General features: G+C 44.5%; 1 protein-coding gene across 4 annotated transcripts in view; it reads left to right on the top strand.

Moving 5' to 3' along the window:
- Nucleotides 1–18451, top strand: part of Psme3ip1 (proteasome activator subunit 3 interacting protein 1) — a 31224-nt gene extending 12773 nt beyond the window's left edge. For 2 of the 4 annotated variants that reach the window (XM_051168792.1, XM_051168790.1), the window contains exons 2-8: nt 561–654; nt 1046–1183; nt 1682–1780; nt 2358–2480; nt 7334–7463; nt 10982–11046; nt 17780–18451. In XM_051168792.1, coding sequence (XP_051024749.1) covers nt 1057–1183; nt 1682–1780; nt 2358–2480; nt 7334–7463; nt 10982–11046; nt 17780–17997 — 762 coding nt within the window. In that variant the 5' untranslated portion in view covers nt 561–654; nt 1046–1056 and the 3' untranslated portion in view covers nt 17998–18451. The remainder of the gene's footprint in view (nt 1–560; nt 655–1045; nt 1184–1681; nt 1781–2357; nt 2481–7333; nt 7464–10981; nt 11047–17779) is intronic. The other 2 variants (XM_051168793.1, XM_051168791.1) reach the window with 2 other exon arrangements.
- Nucleotides 18452–19499: the final 1048 nt, after the last annotated feature.

The following is a 19499-nucleotide window of genomic DNA, read 5'->3' as shown; positions in this document are numbered from 1 at the left end:
AGAGCAGTCAGAGCTCTTAATCACTGAGCTGTTTCTTTAGCCCCAGACTTAGTTTCTAATGAACTATTATTTGGGTTATCAAAGGTCATCTTGGAATAAACATTGCATTGAGTTTGTGCCTCCTTGGTAGGTAGTAATGTTATAGTGAACACAGAGCATGTCTGAGTAGATGATTAACCATAATTCTTTAGAGGAAAAAAAAAAAAAGCCAGCAACTCAAGGCTTGCACATGCTAGGCAAGTGCTATAGCACTTAGATATATTCCCCAGCTCCAAACATTGACTTTAAGAGGAATAAGACTTTTTTGTCTTTAGTTCCTTCTCCCTCTTCTCTGAAGAGTTGACAAAAAGAGCAGAAAGGCAGTTTGGTGTCTTCTACATTGGAGTATGCACAGAGGCCTTAAGTCAGAGTTCGCAGTGGCACAGATGTGGCCACTGCCTCACAGGGAGAGCAGTCAGGCTGACAGCACAGCTCCTTAATACTGGAGAGCGTTGAGCTGAAGGTTAGGAGAGTCTGGCTCTTCTGGTGTCAGTCTTTACACTCATGTTTTGTGTACCTAGACCTGTCACCTCCCTGCTGCAGACTGGACTTCACTACTAAGGCTCCTTGAGTACTTGAGAGTCTCCTTAGAATCTGCTGTGGAAGCAAAAGCAGGTAAGTCAAGGTAGAGTCATGCAATTGAAAGAAGGTGCAGCAGCAAATACTACAGCTATAAAACAGGACACAAGCTAAGAACAAGCGAGAGTGGGGCGACAGAGAAAGACCTTTGGTGTGACATATCGTGAACACCATGTCAAAAGAACAATTCCCAAACCTTTTGCTGACTGGATAACAGATGCTTACTGCCTGATAAGCCAGGACGGCCCCCATGTGAAAGATGTTGCATTCTCAAGTGCTGCAGTACAGATGTGCACGACCACACCTGGGATGAACCCAGGGCCTTGTGCGTGCTAGGCAAGCAGTATTCCAGCTGAGCAACACCCCCACCCTTCTCTTACAGGTTTCATTTGATATTTTTTTTTTTTTTTTTCTCTTTTTTCTGTAGACTATTCCATTATGGATGGAGGGGATGATGGTAACCTTGTCATCAAAAAGAGGTTTGTGTCTGAGGCAGAACTAGATGAGCGGCGCAAAAGGAGGCAAGAAGAGTGGGATAAAGTTCGAAAGCCAGAAGACCCAGAAGGTATATAGACCTAGAGTTGGACATCACTCATTTAACCCTTAAAAAAAAAACTGTTTGTTTTTATGTGCATTGCTGGTTTACCCACATGTATGCCCTGGAACTGGAGTTACAGACAGTTGGGAGCTGCCATGTGGGAATTGAACCTAGGTCCTCTGTGAAGTTACCTATGTGAAGTCTCCACAGCAGAACCAGTACTCCATATTTGCCCTCTTCTCCCCACCACAGTGCCTTCCAGGAGATCCTGTTGGTCTCTTCCCTGTTACAGGTGGAGGCACAGTTTGAACTGAGGATGCTGCGGATTGGATTGGACAGTTAGCAATGTGGCGTTGAAAGCTGCCTGCCCCTTTTTGTCTGAGGTGCAAAGGGAAGCTATAGACTTTGTGTTATTTTCACCTCAGACCATATAGAGACCAAACAATTTTTCCAACTCTTTGTGATTCCAAAAATAATATTGAAGGAACCTAAATTCTGTGCCTCCTTGGTCCCATCTTCTTTCAGAATGTCCGGAGGAGGCCTACGACCCCCGCTCTCTGTACGAGCGGCTGCAGGAGCAGAAAGACAGGAAGCAGCAGGAGTATGAGGAGCAGTTCAAATTCAGTAAGCGTCAGAAAATTCACATTTGAGGGCCTCACTGGGCCTTTTGATGTAGTTTGGCCTCATGAAACCTTTGTCTTTGTTACTAGCAATGGAATTATAATGATTATCCAGCCTCCAGGAGTTCATTCAGTACAAAAAAGATGTCTTCTGCCTTCTAAGCCACACTGAACATTTGTACTTAGAGCTTAAGATACTATTAGAATTATGTGCTAATATCTAGTAGTGGGAATAATGCTTGACTTTATGCCATGCTATTTATGAAAAAGCCATGGTGTTTAATGATTCTTTTAATTGCCTGAAGAATCTGCTGCTGCTTTTAAAAGAAGAAGAGCCAGCAGTAAGGCTCTGTGGGTACAAGTGCTCATGTGCGCTGACAACCTGAGTTGACCCCCAGATCTCATAGTTGGAAGGAGAGAACTATTCCCTAAGGGTTGCCCCCTGACCTTCACGTGTGTGCCATGGCATGTGTATATACATACATCGTACACACAGAATAACTGTTAAACATGTAGGAAAGGAAAAGTCAAAGAAGACTATGTTTCCGGTAGTTCTCTCAGGACTTCAATTATCTCCTCAGAAAACATGGTAAGAGGTTTAGATGAAGATGAGACCAACTTCCTTGATGAGGTTTCTCGGCAGCAGGAACTAATAGAAAAGCAGAGACTAGAAGAAGAACTGGAGGAACTGAAGGAATACAGAATATCCTTTGCGCTTGGAAAGAAATGACTTGCTTTCCTCACTAATAGAAAGCGACCTTCTACCTAGTTTGTTAGCACTGATGTCCCTGTGACTCTGAATGACTAGTTGGCTATGATCAGTGGGGTGTGTTGCACATACACACCTATTGTAAGTAGAATTCCACATTTTTCAGGAGTAGCCGGGCATAAATTCTCATAGTCAGTAGCAAGGTTATTCTTGCCTTGTAGGATTAGACTTAGACAGATGGGCACTGTAGCCAGTCTCACTGGGGGAGAAATTGGCTCCTGAGGTTTAAAAGGGCAGGGTTACAATCTTTTATAAGCATGTGTGCACGCTGTGCATGCCTACTGAAATCAAAGCTAATCACATCCATCGTCCCGCTCTCTCACTTCCTGCTTTATTCATTTGAGATAGGCCCCCTCGTGAACCTGAGTCTGCTGCCTGACCAGTAAACTCTTAGGATCCTCCTGTCTCCACCACATCTGGTTTTTATACACGTGCTCAGGATTTGAGCTTCAGTCCTCATCCTTGCCCAGACCTCAAAAGGCATGTGTAGCAGCACTCTTCTCGTGCTTCTCTTCTTAGACAATCCTCCCTACACTGAGACTGTTTCTGTAGTGGGCTCGGACCTCAGGGAACGACAAAGGCCATGTTGCTTAATACTGCCTCATTGGAAGCATCTACTTGTATAACTTTCTCCCCTTTTTCTGAGATGATCTCACTGCATAGACAAGGTTAGCCTCAAAGTTGTGACCCTCTTATCTCTTGAGTGCTGGAATTACAGACACATACTACATGCCTTTGAGTGTCTTCATAGGCACCTCCAAATCGAACTTAGCTGATGAAGAATTCTCAGTTCATGCCACATTGACTCTTAATCACATTTCCCTCCATCAGACTTTCTGATCTTCCCAGTCTTCTCTACTCTGCCTTAGCCAAAATTACTTACAAAGGTACTCCAAACCTTCTAAATCCTGTGTCTTTTTTGTCATTGGACTTCTGTAGAGCTAGGATCACTACTAATTGGTTTCCATTCCTACTCTTATCCCCAACAATCTATTCTTTGGGGAGAAATGGGAACTTCTAAAAGTTGCATGGCATCATGTGACTACTATTTGAAGCACTCCAGTGATCTTCCCTGTGGCATTAGTCTAAAGTAGACCTCCTCTCCCTTGCCCTCTATTCCTCTTCCCCTTCCCTCCCTTCCCCTCTCTCTGACAGGAGGATCTCATTGTGTAGCTGTGACTAGACTAGAGCTCACTTTGTAGACCAGCTAGCCTTGAACTCACAGAGATCCATCTGCCTAGGCCTCCTGAGTGCTGGGATTACAGAAGAGCACCACCACGCCTGGCTCCTTAGCATTCTTTAATCAGACTATGCAGGGCTCTTCCTGACTTAGGGCAGATCTCCTGCCCCTGGTGTTCTGTGGCTGCTCTTCCTCATGTTCACTGTACTCTGGCCTTTAGGTTCCTTTCTCATCAAATGGATTCCATTTCCAACTTACAGTTTCCTCAGCCTGAAATGCTCTTCCCTCAGATTTCCCAAGGCTGGCGTTTCCTTACTTAGATGTCAGCTCTATACTCCTTTCCTCGAGCACCTTATATACTTGCAGCTCCTGGCTAATGTCGATAATACTCAGGGAGCTCTCCAGAGACTTACACATTCTAAGCACATGTTCTCTGCTGAGCTATACCCATAATTTCTGTTTTAAATAGAGGAAATTTTCATTTGTTTGCTTTGGCTCATTTTATCTCTTTACTACTGGAATGTAAAATAAGCTCTATAACAACCAGAATGATTGATTTTTACCCAGTGTATGGAATATTAATAAATGAATGGATAACCCACAAGAGCTACTCATAGGACACCCTAACTTTTTTTTCAAAGATTTATTTATTTATTGCATGTGAATGCTTTATAGAAGAGGGCAGCAGCAGATCTCATTGTAGATGGTTGTGAGCCACCATGTGGTTGCTGGGAATTGAACTCAGGACCTCTGCAAGAGTGGGTGGCACTCTTAACCACTGAGCCATCTCTCCAGCCCCAAGACAGCCTAACTTTTACACTCTTATGAGGAAGCTTATTTGGATATTTCAAGCGTATAAGCTGAGTAAGCTTATAAGTTTGTCTGTTTTGACATACTTCATCTGTGAATTGATAATTGATGGGAGGACAGAGTCAGTGTGCATCCCTTGCTGGCTTATAATTCACTATGTTGACAAGGCTGGACTCAAAGATCCACCTACCTCTGCCCCAGAGCGTTAGATTAAAGGCGTCTGCCACTGTGCCTGGTTTGCTGGTAGTATGTTTATGTGTGAGCTGGTGTTTTCCTCCAGAGTGTGTATTAAACAGTTACGTGGGAAGAAATGTGGGCAGATGCTGTGGGAGGTAGTGTCAGTCAGCACTGGGAGCATAAGTACTGGCTGCCAGCCTTGGTTCTGTCAGTGGCATCTGGGTGCACTCTGAGGCTAGGAGTTGATAGTTACCCCTGAGTTTCAACTATGAACTCATGACTGAGTCTTCTGAGCCTCCACCTGTGCCCTGAAGACTTCAGAGTAGTAATATGAGCTGACACATTTGTCGGATAGGCAGCTCTTTTTGTATCATGTTTCAAACACCAGGCTTTATTACACTTTTCACATAAATTGTTTGACTTTAGGTTGGTGGACTAGCAGATAAGTGTCCACCAGAGGAACATTCTAGAGAATGGTGCTATGAGTGTAAATGCTCTTCAACTAAAAAGGAAAGAACCAGAAAGTGACTCACCTAGTAGAGTCTGAAATTCTTGAGATGTGTTTGTTTTAGAGGGAGAGGGGTTTGGATATGAATGAAAAGTAAATCATTACCTGTTCCCTGCTAAAGGTTGCTTTAGCTTCTAATACCATTTACTAGTTGAGGAGTAGGAGTATGCATGTGGGAAGTGGGTCAGAGGACAACTCCTTCCACCCTGTGGATCCCAGGGACCACTCAGGTTTTCAGTCTTGCAGCAGGTGCCTTTATCTGCTGGGCCAAACTGATGGCCTTTTTCTCTCCTTTAAAAAAAAATGAAAAGTTAAATGTTTTCTTCTTAAAATCTGTGTCTTGTTATTAGAAATGCACGCATGTTTTGGTGTATGTATTTTTTACCATTTTGTATTTAATATTGAGTAGGTTTCTTTTTTTTGAGCTCTGTGCCTTAGTAACAGAGTTATAAGTAGAAACTGCAGTATGCTAATGGTTTTGACTTTTTTTTTTACTAGGAAAATTAAATCTCTTCTTTCATTTTTTCCCTCTTAAAAAAATGAATGTTTAGAGCTGACAAGATGGTTCAGTGGTTAAATGCTGATGGCCTAAATTTGATCCCTGGGACCCATATAGTAGAAAGAGAACTGACTCCTAAAAGTTGTCTTCTGACTTCTATGCACTTGCTAGAAAATGTGCACTCCATCTCCGTGTGTGTGTGTGTGTGTGTGTGTGTGTGTGTGTGCGCGCGCGCGCGCGCGTTTAAATGTATTTTAAGAATATACCATCTCCCTGTGTGGTGTGTGTGTGTGTGTGTTTAAATGTATTTTGAGAATATAAAGATTTAGGGCTGGCAAGACAGCCCAGCTGGTAAAGACATTTGCTACCTAGCCTGATGACCTGAGTTTGGTCCCTATGTCTGGTACCCAGTTTTCTCCATTTTTCAAAGGCTGCTTCTTGGATTTCTTGGGCACTAGATGTCACTGTTGCCCTAAGTACTTGCACCATGTCAGACATTTACCTGCTTAGTAAATTGTGAGGAAGCCTAAAATGGAAGGAGAAAACAGTCAGGATGGCAAGCCTATGAGTTAGCGATAAGCTGGGATGTGACAAGTGCTCTGCTTAGGGCCTTTCTCCCCTTCTGTGGACTTGGGGGGAGGGACATGTGTGGAACCTAGAACCTTACATGTGCTAGGCAATCTCTCTACCACTGAGCTATATTCCCAGCTTTTGTGTGTGTGTGTGTGTGTGTGTGTGTGTGTGTGTGTGTGTGTGTGTGTGTGTGTGAGAGAGAGAGAGAGAGAGAGAGAGAGAGAGAGAGAGAGAGAGAGAGAGAGTCTTCCTAACTTTCCCAGGCTGGCTTGGCCAGGGTAGAGAGCTTATCCTCTCAAGTAGCTGGAATATAGGCCTGAACCATCAGGTCAGGCCTGCCCTCCCCCTTGTGTGTGTGTATGAAATGCATGTGGAAAGTTAAGGGGCAACTGGTAGGAGTCTGTTCCCCCTCTGTCACGTGTGTTCTGAGGATTGAACTCAAGCATTATTGTGGCAAGTGTCTTTACTCCCTTAGCCATCTTGCCAGCCACAAAACAAAGATCTTAAGGAATATAAAGGAAATTGAAAAATTACATATGATTTCCTTAGAAATAAGTCTTACCTCCCAAGGGTGAAATTAAGTTTTGCAGAATGTCCTTGTGACTGACAGTGACACTGAATTGTGGCCCCTGAGGCCCAGCCTGTGCTGCTGGTGCAGCTCTTCCAGTGAGAAGGTTTTAAATGAGGAAGTCTGCAGCTGTAACACAGCAGCCCAAAGGCTGTCTTCCAAAGCATGAGCAGGACTGGCCACATTTGGGAGTTTGCGGCGGGAGGTTACCTAGTGAAACAAGTCTCAAAAATGAATCCTGAGATTGTCTTGACCTCTACACATGCGCACAGTGACACACACATGCCTTCATTTGCATACACATGTGCACATATACACAGGATATCCCAACCACTTGGGAGGCCAAGACAGGCAAGTCTCTGGTTAAATTCTGCCAAAGAGCCTGTGGATTATATTTATTGTCCTCTGGATTTACTTTTGCTTTGCGGCATTTCTTCCTTTTGGTTAATCTGATCCTTAACCAGTAACTCACAGTAATCTCAACAAGGTTGGACTTTCCGCAGAAAATAAAGAAGTAGAGAAGAAGCTGGTTGTGAAACCCATAGAAACCAAGAACAAGTTCTCCCAGGCAAAGCTGTTGGCAGGAGCTGTGAAGCACAAGAGGTCAGTGAGTGTGCACAGTGTAACTCCCGATGGCCACATACTCTAAAATGCCACCTGTAATGGTACCCAGAACAAATGGCTATTCATCATGTGACAGTGCTCTGCTATGTTCCACAGAGGTCTATTGTGACCTGTTTTACAGATGGAAAGATGGTTAGCTTATTAAAATAACGAAAGCTGAAGAGTTTTTGTCCAAGGTTGTACAGTAACAAAGCAAGAGTTCAGTGTTTGCGCTTTTATATCTATAGGCAAATGAGGCAGCAGGAGCCTCAGGATCGTTGTTGGGGAGGGGTGACAGCATGGTGGAGAACAAAGCTCCCCGAAGTTAGAGAAGGGCTTAGAAAGACGTCGATGGGGTAGGGCACCAGGGCTCTGATTGCAGGCAAGGGAGAAAACAACCCAGGGAACAGCTGCTATACAAAGCCATTGAGTGATCATGGCAGCTGTGACGGGTCATCGGCCTGGCTGCATCTCACTTGGACTGATGCGGGGGTAGCACTACCGTAGATTCTGATAAGTTCTTTGTCGTGTTTGCTCTTCCCTTTTCAAATCCTGAAATGGCACCAGAGTGATTGAATCAGCCTGACCAACCAGACTGTGGGCGAAATGATGTTAAGTGCAGTCTATTAGGGAAATCAATATGGTGTATTGGCAACGAGCCACATGTTTTGAATAGAGTGTATTGATGCAGTCTTGTGGTTTGGCACAGCATCTATCTGCTGCAGATGTTCCTAGGAACACTGAGCACATATAAAAATGTCATCATGGTACAGGAGCGGCAGGGGGAAGACCCGTGATCTGAGAAGGAACCTTAGCAAACCATGGATCTTTTAACACCCCACATGAGTGCCTCCCAGTCCACCGGCTCTGAGGAATCAGACCTAGGCCAGTGTGAGCTCTCCAGGTGGGCAGTTACCTACTTCGTGGGTACTCTTGCTGTGGCTAAATGGGTACTCCACATGTCTCCCTTGGTTAGTCTTTCTTTCATATTTAGGAAGAGCCTGTTTTCAAAGCACATCATTTACTGTTTCTTTTGCAGCAAGGTGACACAGTAGACTCTTGGGACAGGAGTTTCTGATCTTCCCTGCCCTAGTTTGTCAATAATGTGGACTCCTAGGCTTCACACCAATTCTGGTTTAGGAGATTTACAGTATGGGAGTCCGAGTCCTTAAAGTTGTTAGACGATTCAGATTCCCTGAGAATCTGGAAGTGCCCAGAGTGTGTATGAAGCATCAAAACAAAGCAACCTGTTTCATATCTTTAAAGAGATTATCTTTGCTTTTTTCAAGTTTATTCTTATATTTATTGTTATAAATTCCTGTGGGATGCCCACGCTCATTCATTTTCAGTCTTCAGTTAGAAGCATGCAATACTATTTGCTTCTTTCAGCCCTCATTGAATTCATTTTATATTTCCTACTGTGTATTTAAAGTTACCATTGTGAGCTGGGCGTGGTGGTGTACACCTTTAATCCCAGCATTCAGGAGGCAGAGGTGGGCAGATTGCTGTGAGTTCAAAGCCAGCCTGCTCTACAAAATGAGTCCAGGACAGCCAAGGCTACACAGAGAAATTCTGCCTCAAAAAAACAAAAACAAAAAATTACCATTGTGATTTCTTCTTTCCATCAGGAATAATGTTGAAATATATTTTAAATTTTCAATATTGAGGTAGCTTGCCCATTCTTCACTTGGTTCTAAAATACTGTCCTTCCCCCACATTACCAACGCCTTATAATCAGTGTGGTTTTTTTTTTTTTTTTTTTTCCTTACTAATTTATAACTTAATTGTATTGTGGAATTGTGGTTTGTATATCATGATTTTTACTTTAAGGCAGAGTCTCACTGTGTAGCCTTGGTTGGCCTGGAACTTGCTATAGACCAGGCTTCTCTCAATAATCACCTCTGCCTCCCAAGTGCTAGCATTACAGTGTGCTCTTAGAATATGGCACTTGTTCCTGCAGCTAACGTTCTAAGTGAGTTGGAGGAGAATTCGTTCTGTGCCTCCATCCCTGTCCCTGCCTTCTGTCTGCCTGTGGGTCAGGATGTTGTCCTCAGATACTGCTCTAGACACCATGTGTGCTACCACGCTCCCCACCTGATAGTGAACTGAATCTCTGAAACTGTAAGCAAGGCCTGAATTAAATGCTTTCTTATAAGAGTTGCTTTGCTCATGGTGTCTCTTCATAGCAACAGAACAGTGACTAGGACACCAGGGTTTTAGTTCCAGACGTAGTCAAGTTGGCAGTGAAGAATACGCATCGGCGTACCCCAGCCTTTCCATGCTTGTATTTGCCTCGATCCTCTTTTTATCCATGCTTCCACATATAATCTTTCTGGATATTAAGTTTGGGGCATTTTTTCTTTTATGGCATTTTTAGAGAAACACCTTTAAATGACTGCATTAAAGTGTATTTGTCTGGTCTATATTCAGATTTTAAAATATAATTTCTACCATTTAATGCTGTCTTTTTACTTTTGTTGTTTATTTACTTATTTATTTATAGAACAGGGTGTGTATATTTCAGTCTGCCCTGAAATTCACTGTACAGCCAAAAATGACCTTGGACTCCCAATACTCCTACTCCACCTAAAGTACTGGGATTACAGGGGTGTGCTACCATGCCTGATTTAGCTATTTTGGAGTGAACCCACAGCTTTCCCAGGGCATTTGCCACAGTCTACCAGCTGAGCTACATTCTCAGCCTCTCTTCTACTTTTTAAAAATATTTTTTCTTATATTCCTGGTTTGGGGGAAAAAACTGAATAAGGCCTTAAAATATTTTTTCCATTACATATATTTTGTTTCTAACTTACCAGGCAGGCATACTAAGCAAAACTAAACAGCTATCTTATCTCCTTACAAAATTCCGCAAACAGATCTTGGGCCAGAACTACAGCCTGTACACTAAAGCACTTGCCTACTGTTGAGAAGCCGTGGGTACAGTCTCCCCAGCACAAGCCCCTCCCACAAAAGAGGTTTCTGATGTTGTGCTGCATTTGCTGTCTTCTATGTACTTCTAGTGTCCCAGGACCTTATTGTGTCTTGTGCCACAAATTAGATTCTGCGCCATATATATGTGAGCTACCTGTCACCATCTTTTCCTCTGATATAAAGTCTTTCTCCATTGAAATGTATTCTTCATAGTTTATTTTAGTAAAAAACAAAAACAAAAAAAACCTTTTGTGTAACTCTGCATGTAATCAGATATTTCCTTAAAATTCTGTCATTGTGAAACTCTGTAAATACTCCTGGAATCTGTCAGTGGCTCTGCCTGAGTTGGATGATAAAGATGACGGAAAGGCAGAGTTCACATGCTCTGCCTTTGGGTTTGTCAGGAGCTAAATCCCTTTTCTAACAGGTGTTATATTTGGGAAGAGGTTAGGAAGTGAAAGGAGGACTTTTCATTCCAGTTGTCCTAGAGACTGCCCCAGACTCATAAATATTTCTGGTGCCCTGATTTTTTAGGTGTTGATCCCTAAGATTCAATGTAGCTCAAATCATCATGTTTTTTGTTACAGCTCAGAGAGTGGCAATAGTGTGAAAAGACTGAAACCAGACCCTGACCCTGATGACAAGGCTCAAGGTGGGTGTGGTCCCTTCATTCCTCTCATGATGGACAGGACTCACTAAGTAAAGGGCTGCATTATTTCTCCTTAGCCTAGCCTCCCTTAGCCTAATGCCAAACTGCTTATACTAAGCAGGAACTTATACCTTGAATATTTCAGCTGCCCTACCAAAGTAGTGTGTTACAAGCCAGGAATGCTGATAAATAACAATAGAGTTATCCCAGGAGTGCTTATAAGCCCTAGTCAGATGACCTCTGCTCACAAAAGGCTTTTCTCTGTCTTGCCAAATGTCAAGTTTCTTCATTTCACTTGTGGGAGAGTGCCCAGCTCCTGCTGATGGCCGGATTGCACTGAGCCTAGGGTCTAATGGTGTTGAGGAGTCTGTTTTCCCTGAAGGCAATGACTTTTATGTGATGAAATCTGCCTCCGTATTAGGTAGCATGAAACTGTAAGTAAAGGGTCTGAATGAGGAATTCACGGGTGTTTTTAGTTACACTTGTGGGATTGAGGATCTCAGTTCAACTCTGTTGGCCATTTATTAGACAGGGCTTACATCTATTTCTTTCTCAAACAAATAATGGATGCTTTTTAAATTGTCCACAGTACCAGGGATGGTAGCTGTACCTTTAAAAAGATATCATCAGGGAAGAGCCTCTTTCCACACTGTCCATCCACTTCCATTTCCACAGAGAAACACCACTGGGCATTTCTTATGTCTCCACCCAGACCATTCTCCATATGCAGAAGCAGTTTTATATTTGTCATTATAAACACCTTCTTATCCCTGTGGTCTTGTACAAGCTAGGCAAAAAATGCCTTCCTCTGCTGAGAAGAAAGACCCTAGAAGAGACTGGCTCTCCCTGAAGCCTGCTTCAGTCTGGCTGTCTGCATGGGAAGGCTTTGCCTTTGTCCTCAGAAGGTAGCCTCCACTCTGACAGAAATTCAGCTCTCCCACTGAAAATTAGCTTGAGCAGAGCCAGCAAACGTGTAAGGTGGCCTGTGTACTCTCTCCATCTGCCTGCATTCCAAGAACATTCTCTATTCATAGTTTTCTGTGCTAACTTGATATGACAATGTGGTCCGGCAAAGGCAGGAGTTGGCAGGAAATATCCCCAAATGGTGAGATCAGAGGGCACCATTTTGTTCTCTTTGAGCAGTTAACTGCTTTTGGAATGAAATTTGTCAGAGTTGCAGTCTCTTTTCTCTCTTGAAACTTCCTAGATAATTGGAGGTTCTGGTCCTTTCACTTAAGCAATTCCAATGTCATAATGGTCCAGATTTCCTGCCACAGCTCTGTAATTCGCTCCGTCCTTCCCTAGGCCAGCGACAGCCCTCCTAGGCACTCTGAACTTGATTCTTTTATTCTCTGCTTCTGAAAGGATTCTGTGTGGTGCATAATAATACAACAAACACCCAAGGAATGAATTATACAACTCACTGTCATGTCTCAGATATTAATACATTCACATTTCTACCATCACCCCACCCTCCCCCAAATTAGCCATTTGCAAGGAAACTATAAAATGACTTTAACTCCCATCATAAATTCTGGACTACTTGGTACCATACCAGGGTGTATCCCAGGGTGGTTGTGGTGATGGTGGGGTACCCCTTTCAAGGATCCTCTGTTTAGTGGGGAGACTAGACAATCAGCCTGCCCCTTCAGCAGGTGTTGAGGTTTCTGCGGTGCTCTTCCTTTATTGGAGAGCTATCTGGGGGCTAGAGGGATGGGTGGAATGATTCTGCTCTGATTGAAATGGCTAGGTGGCTCCTTGAATTTTTATGTTTGCATTTTAAAAACAATGTCTGAATTAGTTATATATGTATATAATAATCTACAAAGGGGATAAAAGGGTACAGTAAAAAATAAGTCTCCCCCACTCACTAGCCTTCAGCTTCTTCCCAGGCCAAGCATTGCTGCCTGTTTTTCATGTTTTGTTTCCAGGCTTTGTCAGAGATGTGCATGGGCATGCTCCTGATTCTCCCCAGACTGCGTACATTGTGCTCCTTCTCACCCTTTGTATTTAGCCCATCTTAGAGACTATTCATTTCCAGTGAAGACACAGACTTGCTGTTCTTTCTCTTCTTCTTCCCCCACAGTCCTGTTGTGAAACCCGGAGCCTTGTGTATAGTAGGGTAGCATTTTGCAGTGAGTATGCTGAGCTCCCGCCCCAGCCCAAGATTCTACTTGCCTACTGTCCTAGTTGGCTTCTCTGTTGCTGTGATGAACCTTCAGCCAAACCAACTTGGGGAGGAAAAGGTCCATCCCTATAGGACTCAGCACAGGAACTCAGTCAGAGCAAAGGCAGGAGCCAAGGAGGAATGCTGCTTCCTGGCTAGTTGGCTATGGCTTGTTATGCCAGGGTGGCACTGCCTACAGTGGCCTGGGCCCTCCCATATTTATCCTTAATTAAGAAAATGCCCCAATTAAGAACATGCTCCTCAGACACACCCACAAATCAATCTGTGAGGGCAGTTTCTCAGTTGAAGTTCCATCTTCTCAAGTGATTCCGTTTGTGCCAAATAGACAAACAGTAGCCAGCATAGCTTCTGTAGACACCTCCCTTTTGCCGCTGGAAACAGTTCTCAGGAACACTATTGATGTTGTGAGAAGTTCTTCCCTGCAGAGATGTAAACAACATCTGCCCCATCTTAGAAGGCCCCAACAACAAACCAAAGTAAGATTCTGCCAGAATTCACTCTGGAGGGCCTGTGGGTTTATATTGGAATTGCTGACAGAGCATGGGAGAAAGGTTACTTACTGCAGGAGAAACCAAATCAGCCACACTGGGGGTAGGAGAAGGCTTCACCCAGCATGGATGATGGCTTGCTCCCCTTAGCTGCATAATTAGAGCTTCCATCCATTAGCCTTCCCTAGCCTTTGCACTCTAGCACCTTCCAACCCTCTACTCCAGGTGCAGTTAGGGCAGAATTATATATGGCTGGGAGGCATGCCTAGAGTCTCCTTTGTAGCACAAGGATGCTTTCTGTGGTTACTTAGGTTGTTTTGTTGCTCTGGAGCTTTTTCAGGGAAAGCCTTGGCACTGTGCTCAGGGCCTGGAAAGGACCCTTCACCTTTAGAAGGGAGGGCCAGTGACCCTCCCCACCCTCTCCTGCTCTGAGAGAATGTCAACAGTCAACAGGCCTGATGGGATGGCCTGTTGCAAGCAACCACAGCTGATCTGATAAAGGTAGTGGTTATTTTGTTCCAAGGACTACTTCCTACAATAGTTGGCTAAGTTTGCAGGTCATTGCCAGATTTCCTTGAGCTGTTCCCCACACATTCCTTCTTAATACATTGATTCTGTTCCTGTGTTTAGAATTCATGTCTTATTGTTTTATGAACTGCTTATGTCATTTATGTCTTTTTTTTTTTTTTTTAAAGACAGGGTCTCATGTAGGCCAGGCTGGCCTCAGACTCACTGTGTAGCCGACCTCAGCTTCTAATCTTCCTGCCTCTGTTTCCCAAATACTGGGTTTATAGGCATGCATTACTGTCTTAGGATTACTGTTACTGTGATGAAACATCATAAACAAAAGTAAATGGGGAAGAAAGGGTTTATTTGGCTTACACTTCCATTTAACAGCTCATCATCAAAAGCATTGAGGTCATGAACCTGGAAGCAGGAGCTGATGCAGAGGCCATGGAGAGGTGCTGCTTACTGGCTTGCTGACAATGGCTTGCCCAGCCTGCTGTCTTATAGAATCCAGGACTACCGGTTCAGGGACGACACCATCCACTATGGGCTGGGCACTCTCAAATCAATTAATTAAGAAAATGCCCTGCAGACAGATCTTCTGGAGGAAGGTGTATTCTCAATTGAGGTTCCCTCCTTTCAGTTCACTCTAGCCTGTGTCAAGTTGACATAAAACTATCCAGCACAATTGCCATGTCAAGTTGTAGTTTTTGCAGTGCTGGGGGTCAAACCCAGGACTTCCAACGGGCTAGATAAGAACTCTGGGGTGACTGAGCTATGTCCCAGCGTGCTGCTGCGGATGATGGTACTTACAGCTCACTCTCCACTGTAGCCCTGGCTGGTGTTGAACTTACAACAGTTTTCCTGTCCTAGCCTCCCAAAGGTTGGGATTATAGATGTGCAGTGCTCTGCCCTGCTCTTCGTGCTTTTTGGTTGTGTGTCTGTCTGTCTGTCTTTTCAGCACTGCTGGGGATCCAACCCAGAGCTCTAGTACATGCTAGGCAAGCGCCCACCACTAACTCATTTCTCCGGCCCCACAGCTTGTTTTATTTATTTATTTTTAACAGGTTAGAAGAACTCTTTACATCTCAGAAGTTGTTAGCTTTTGTGATATTTGATGCAAACATTCGCCACTGCCTCCTTGTCACCATTATCATTCCAGTCATTGCTCTCATCCCGCCTTCTGAGATGTTTGAGCAGTTTATCTCCAGCAGTTTCTCCCTTTGCTGCTAGAGAGGAGGAGATACCCTTAGCTGAATTCTGTGTCTTAGCCTCTCAGTATAGCCTTGGAGTCAGTGTCCCATTTACATTCTCTCTCTTTTTTTTTTTTTCTTTTAAATTTATTTTTTTATTAATTTATTCTTGTTACATCTCAATGGTTATCCCATCCCTTGTATCCTCTCATTCTTCCCTCCCTCCCCTTTTCCCCTTATTCCCCTCCCCTATGACTATTCCTGAGGGGGATTACCTCCCCCTGTATATGCTCATAGGGTATCAAGTCTCTTCTTGGCAACCTGCTGTCCTTCCTCTGAGTGCCACCAGGTCTCCCCCTCCAGGGGACATGGTCAAATGTGAGGCACCAGAGTACGTGAGAAAGTCATATCCCACTCTCCACTCAACTGTGGAGAATGTTCTGACCATTGGCTAGATCTGGGTAGGGGTTTAAAGTTTACTGCCTGTATTGTCCTTGGCTGGTGCCTTAGTTTGAGTGGGACCCCTGGGCCCAAATCTGCCTATCATAATGTTCTACTTGTAGGTTTCTAGGACCCTCTGGATCCTTCTACTTTGCTATTCTCCCATGCTTCTCTCATTTAGAGTCCCAATAGGATGCCCTCCCCTCTGTCCCAGTTTCCTGGTAAGTGAAGGCTTTCGTGGGACATGCCCCTTGGGCTAGTATGCCGATATAAGTGAGTATATATCATTTGATTCTTTCTGCATCTGGGTTAACTCACTCATTAGGATCATTTCTAGCTCAATCCATTTTTCCACAAATTTCGGGAATTCCTTGTTTTTAATAGCTGAGTAGTATTCCATAGTGTATATGTACCACAGTTTCTTTATCCACTCTTCTACTGAGGGACACGTAGGCTGTTTCCATGTTCTGGCTATTATGAATAAGGCTGCTATGAACATGGTTGAGCAAATTTTCTTGTTGTGTGCTGGAACATCTTCTGGGTATATTCCAAGGAGTGGAATAGCTGGGTCTTGAGGAAGCCCTATTCCCATTTTTCTGAGATAGCACTAGATAGATTTCCAAAGTGGCTGTACTAGTTTGCATTCCCACCAGCAATGAAGGAGTGTTCCTCTCTCCCCACATCCTCCTTTTTACATTCTTTTGAGGTATCTTCCCAAGTGGGATGTAGATTTGTGGAAGGCAAACCCCAAAAGGGTGTCCTCGTCAGCCCCAGGCTGGGACTTAGGAACACTGAGCTTTCTGTTCCAGTGAGCTTTGGCATCACCTTAGTGTAGGGTCTTCTGCTGCAGGCTTACTTTTGTGTTTCATACTCTAGCCCGTATACTTAATAACTTACTCAACTCCCCTCATCGGTAAGCAGCGAGAACACCTGTATACAAGTTGTTACAGTGATTAAATGGGACTGGAAGAAAGAATGGAGTTCCATTCTCAATTTAGGCTTTTTTGTTTTAATTTGATTTTTAATTGTGTGAGTGTGTGTGTGTGTGTGTGTGTGTGTGTGTGTGTGTGTGTGTGTGAGTTCAGCACCATGGAGACCAGCGAGGGCTTCCAGGTCCTCCGAGTGGGAGGTACAGGTTGTGAAGTGGCTGGTGTGAGTGCTGGGAAGTGAGCTCAGGTCCTCTTCAAGATTGCAATATGTGTTTTTAATCTCTGAATCATCTCTCCAGACTCCTAACTTTTAATAGTCAAGTTCTGCATGTTGTAGATTGAGGCGTTCGTCATTGGGGTAGCAGAATCACGGTGTATATATATCTTTGGAAGAAAAGAGCCATGTATGCCACAATACGTGGTGACATTGTGCATGGTTTTACAATGTTTCCTTCAGTGGTTCTCAGTGTAAAAGAGCTAAAAGCAAAAGTAGTGATAAGTCAGTTTCTGAGGTACTCATCTCCCCATCCTGGGGAAATGGCCCTTAATATTGAGCATAACTGCATGGCTGATCTCTGCTAGTTGGTAGTCTGGTCTCTAAGTATGGCATCATCAAATTGTTAGTACCATTCACAGGGGACTCTGTTAGTCCATCCTTCTGCTAGCCCTGAGTCCCTCACTTGCTTGTAATACCATGACTTGTGAAGACAGGGAATCAAACTATGATAGGTGACTCTACAAGTTTTGTTCCCCACCTCAGAACTGGTGGGTGGCAAGAGTGGGCAGACTCCAAGAACCAACTCTCTTTTCATTTCTCTGTCAGCTCCTTCACTGTAACCCAGATGCCTAGAATTTCCCTGTGACTGCATGGAGTTGTTCTGCAGCACTGGGGCTTTTTTATAGGAAGCCTGAACATGGTGTCCAGGGCCTGGGGGTGACTCTTCAGCATTAGGAAGGGTGACAACTAACTTCCTGTCCTCTCTTTTGCAGAGGCCCCATCCTGTGTGTCTCTTGGAAGCTCTTCTCTGAGTGGACCCTCCATCCACTGCCCATCTGCTGCTGTCTGCATTGGCATCCTCCCTGGCTTGGGTGCCTACTCGGGGAGCAGTGACTCCGAGTCTAGTTCAGACAGTGAAGGCACCATCAACGCTACTGGGAAGATTGTCTCCTCCATCTTCCGAACCAACACCTTCCTCGAAGCACCCTAGGTCCTGAAAGTGCCACAGGGAGCATCTCCCCAGAGGGTCAGATGTCAGTTCTGTCTCAGCATCACTTCCTTCCTGTGCACACGTGACATTTAACCTAACCCAGAAATGTGCCACAGTCCACTTGTGGCTCAAACCTTGCTTGATTTCTCTTTATACTCCAGTACCAAGCCTGTCCCGTTGATACGAGGTTTGGGTTCAGGCAAGTCTCAGAAATGCCACTGACAGTGCAAGGACAGGCACCAGCTGGCTTGCAAGGGGTCACTGTACTTTGTTGCTCTTTTGTTTTTTCCTCTCCTAGTAGCACAGGACGCAAGGGCAGACATCTTGATATTCTGTTGTAGGTGAATGGGCTGCTTGGTTCTACTGTGTTGCATATGGGCATAGAGAAAGGGGCTGACTAGCTGAAGGCATGGAGCTCTGCCCTGGAACTAACCCTTCCTGGGTGTCGTATGGCTAAGAGCACAGACCACACCCACGAGGCTGGGAGCCATCAAAAGCCCTGGAGGTGATGCTCTTCCATGTTCTTCTCCCTTCTCATCGAGCCTGAGGGAGTAGGAAGGAACGGATAATAAGGACATGTCCATCTCCCGCCCACCTTCTCCCCCAGAAAAAATTGTTTTGATTTTGTTTTTGAAATAAAAGATTTAGTTTAAGATTCTGAATGTTAAAGAAGCAAACTTACTGAATCATAGCCAGAAACGGTAACTGCTGATAGCTATGCTAAAGAGATGATTAATGCCCTGCAGTTTCTGGAACCCTCAGACTGTAAACTAGTGGGACATGCCTGTGTGTTATGCCTCTACTCTGCTCCACCAAAGCACTACTGTTTGCACATACAGAGTTGTAGCTTTTGACTGTGAAGCTATTTCCAGCCTAAGGTGTTGCCTCAGTACTTTTCCTTTATCCACTGTGCCCCTCCAGCCTCCATACACAACACAGCTCCTGGGCCATGAGCAGCCAAAACAGCAGGGTCTTGTCTGTTTCTGTCTCATAGTAGCAGGAAAGGGGAGGGAGTAGGTGTGCAGGATGTGAATATGACAGTCTGTTGTGCCCTGCTCAGAATGAGCCTGAGAAGTTCTCTTCTCCCTGGTCCCAGCATCCATTGTTTTTGCCTTCCTATGGGTGTGAGACAGAGAGACACACACCCAATGTGTTGGCACTGACATACCGGCAGGCAAAGGAAGCTCCTCAGTTTTAACGTGGGCAGAGCGGGCCCTGGATCTCACCCAGCCCTTCCTCTTCCCTTCCAGTGTATTGACACTGGTGCCCACCAGCAGATGGTGGTTTTCCTTCGCCCATCGCAGAAGCCTGCGAGTGCCACCATCCTTTGCAGAGCCTCCCAGTGCTTATCTCCTGTCAATGCGGGTGTGTCAGCTCCCTCCTGACAAGATGCTTAGGTAAAACGAAGAGCACCTTCTGTCTTTGTGTCATTGTTCCTGTGACTGTGCTGTCATTCCCACAGCAATGTTCCTGTATCCAAAGCAACCCTGAACCATCTCAGG

Source organism: Acomys russatus, chromosome 26, assembly GCF_903995435.1.
Source record: "Acomys russatus chromosome 26, mAcoRus1.1, whole genome shotgun sequence".
Classification (NCBI taxonomy): Eukaryota; Metazoa; Chordata; class Mammalia; order Rodentia; family Muridae; genus Acomys; species Acomys russatus.
The sequence above is the reverse complement of the archived record's forward strand: the minus strand, read 5'-3'. Positions and strand labels throughout refer to the sequence as shown.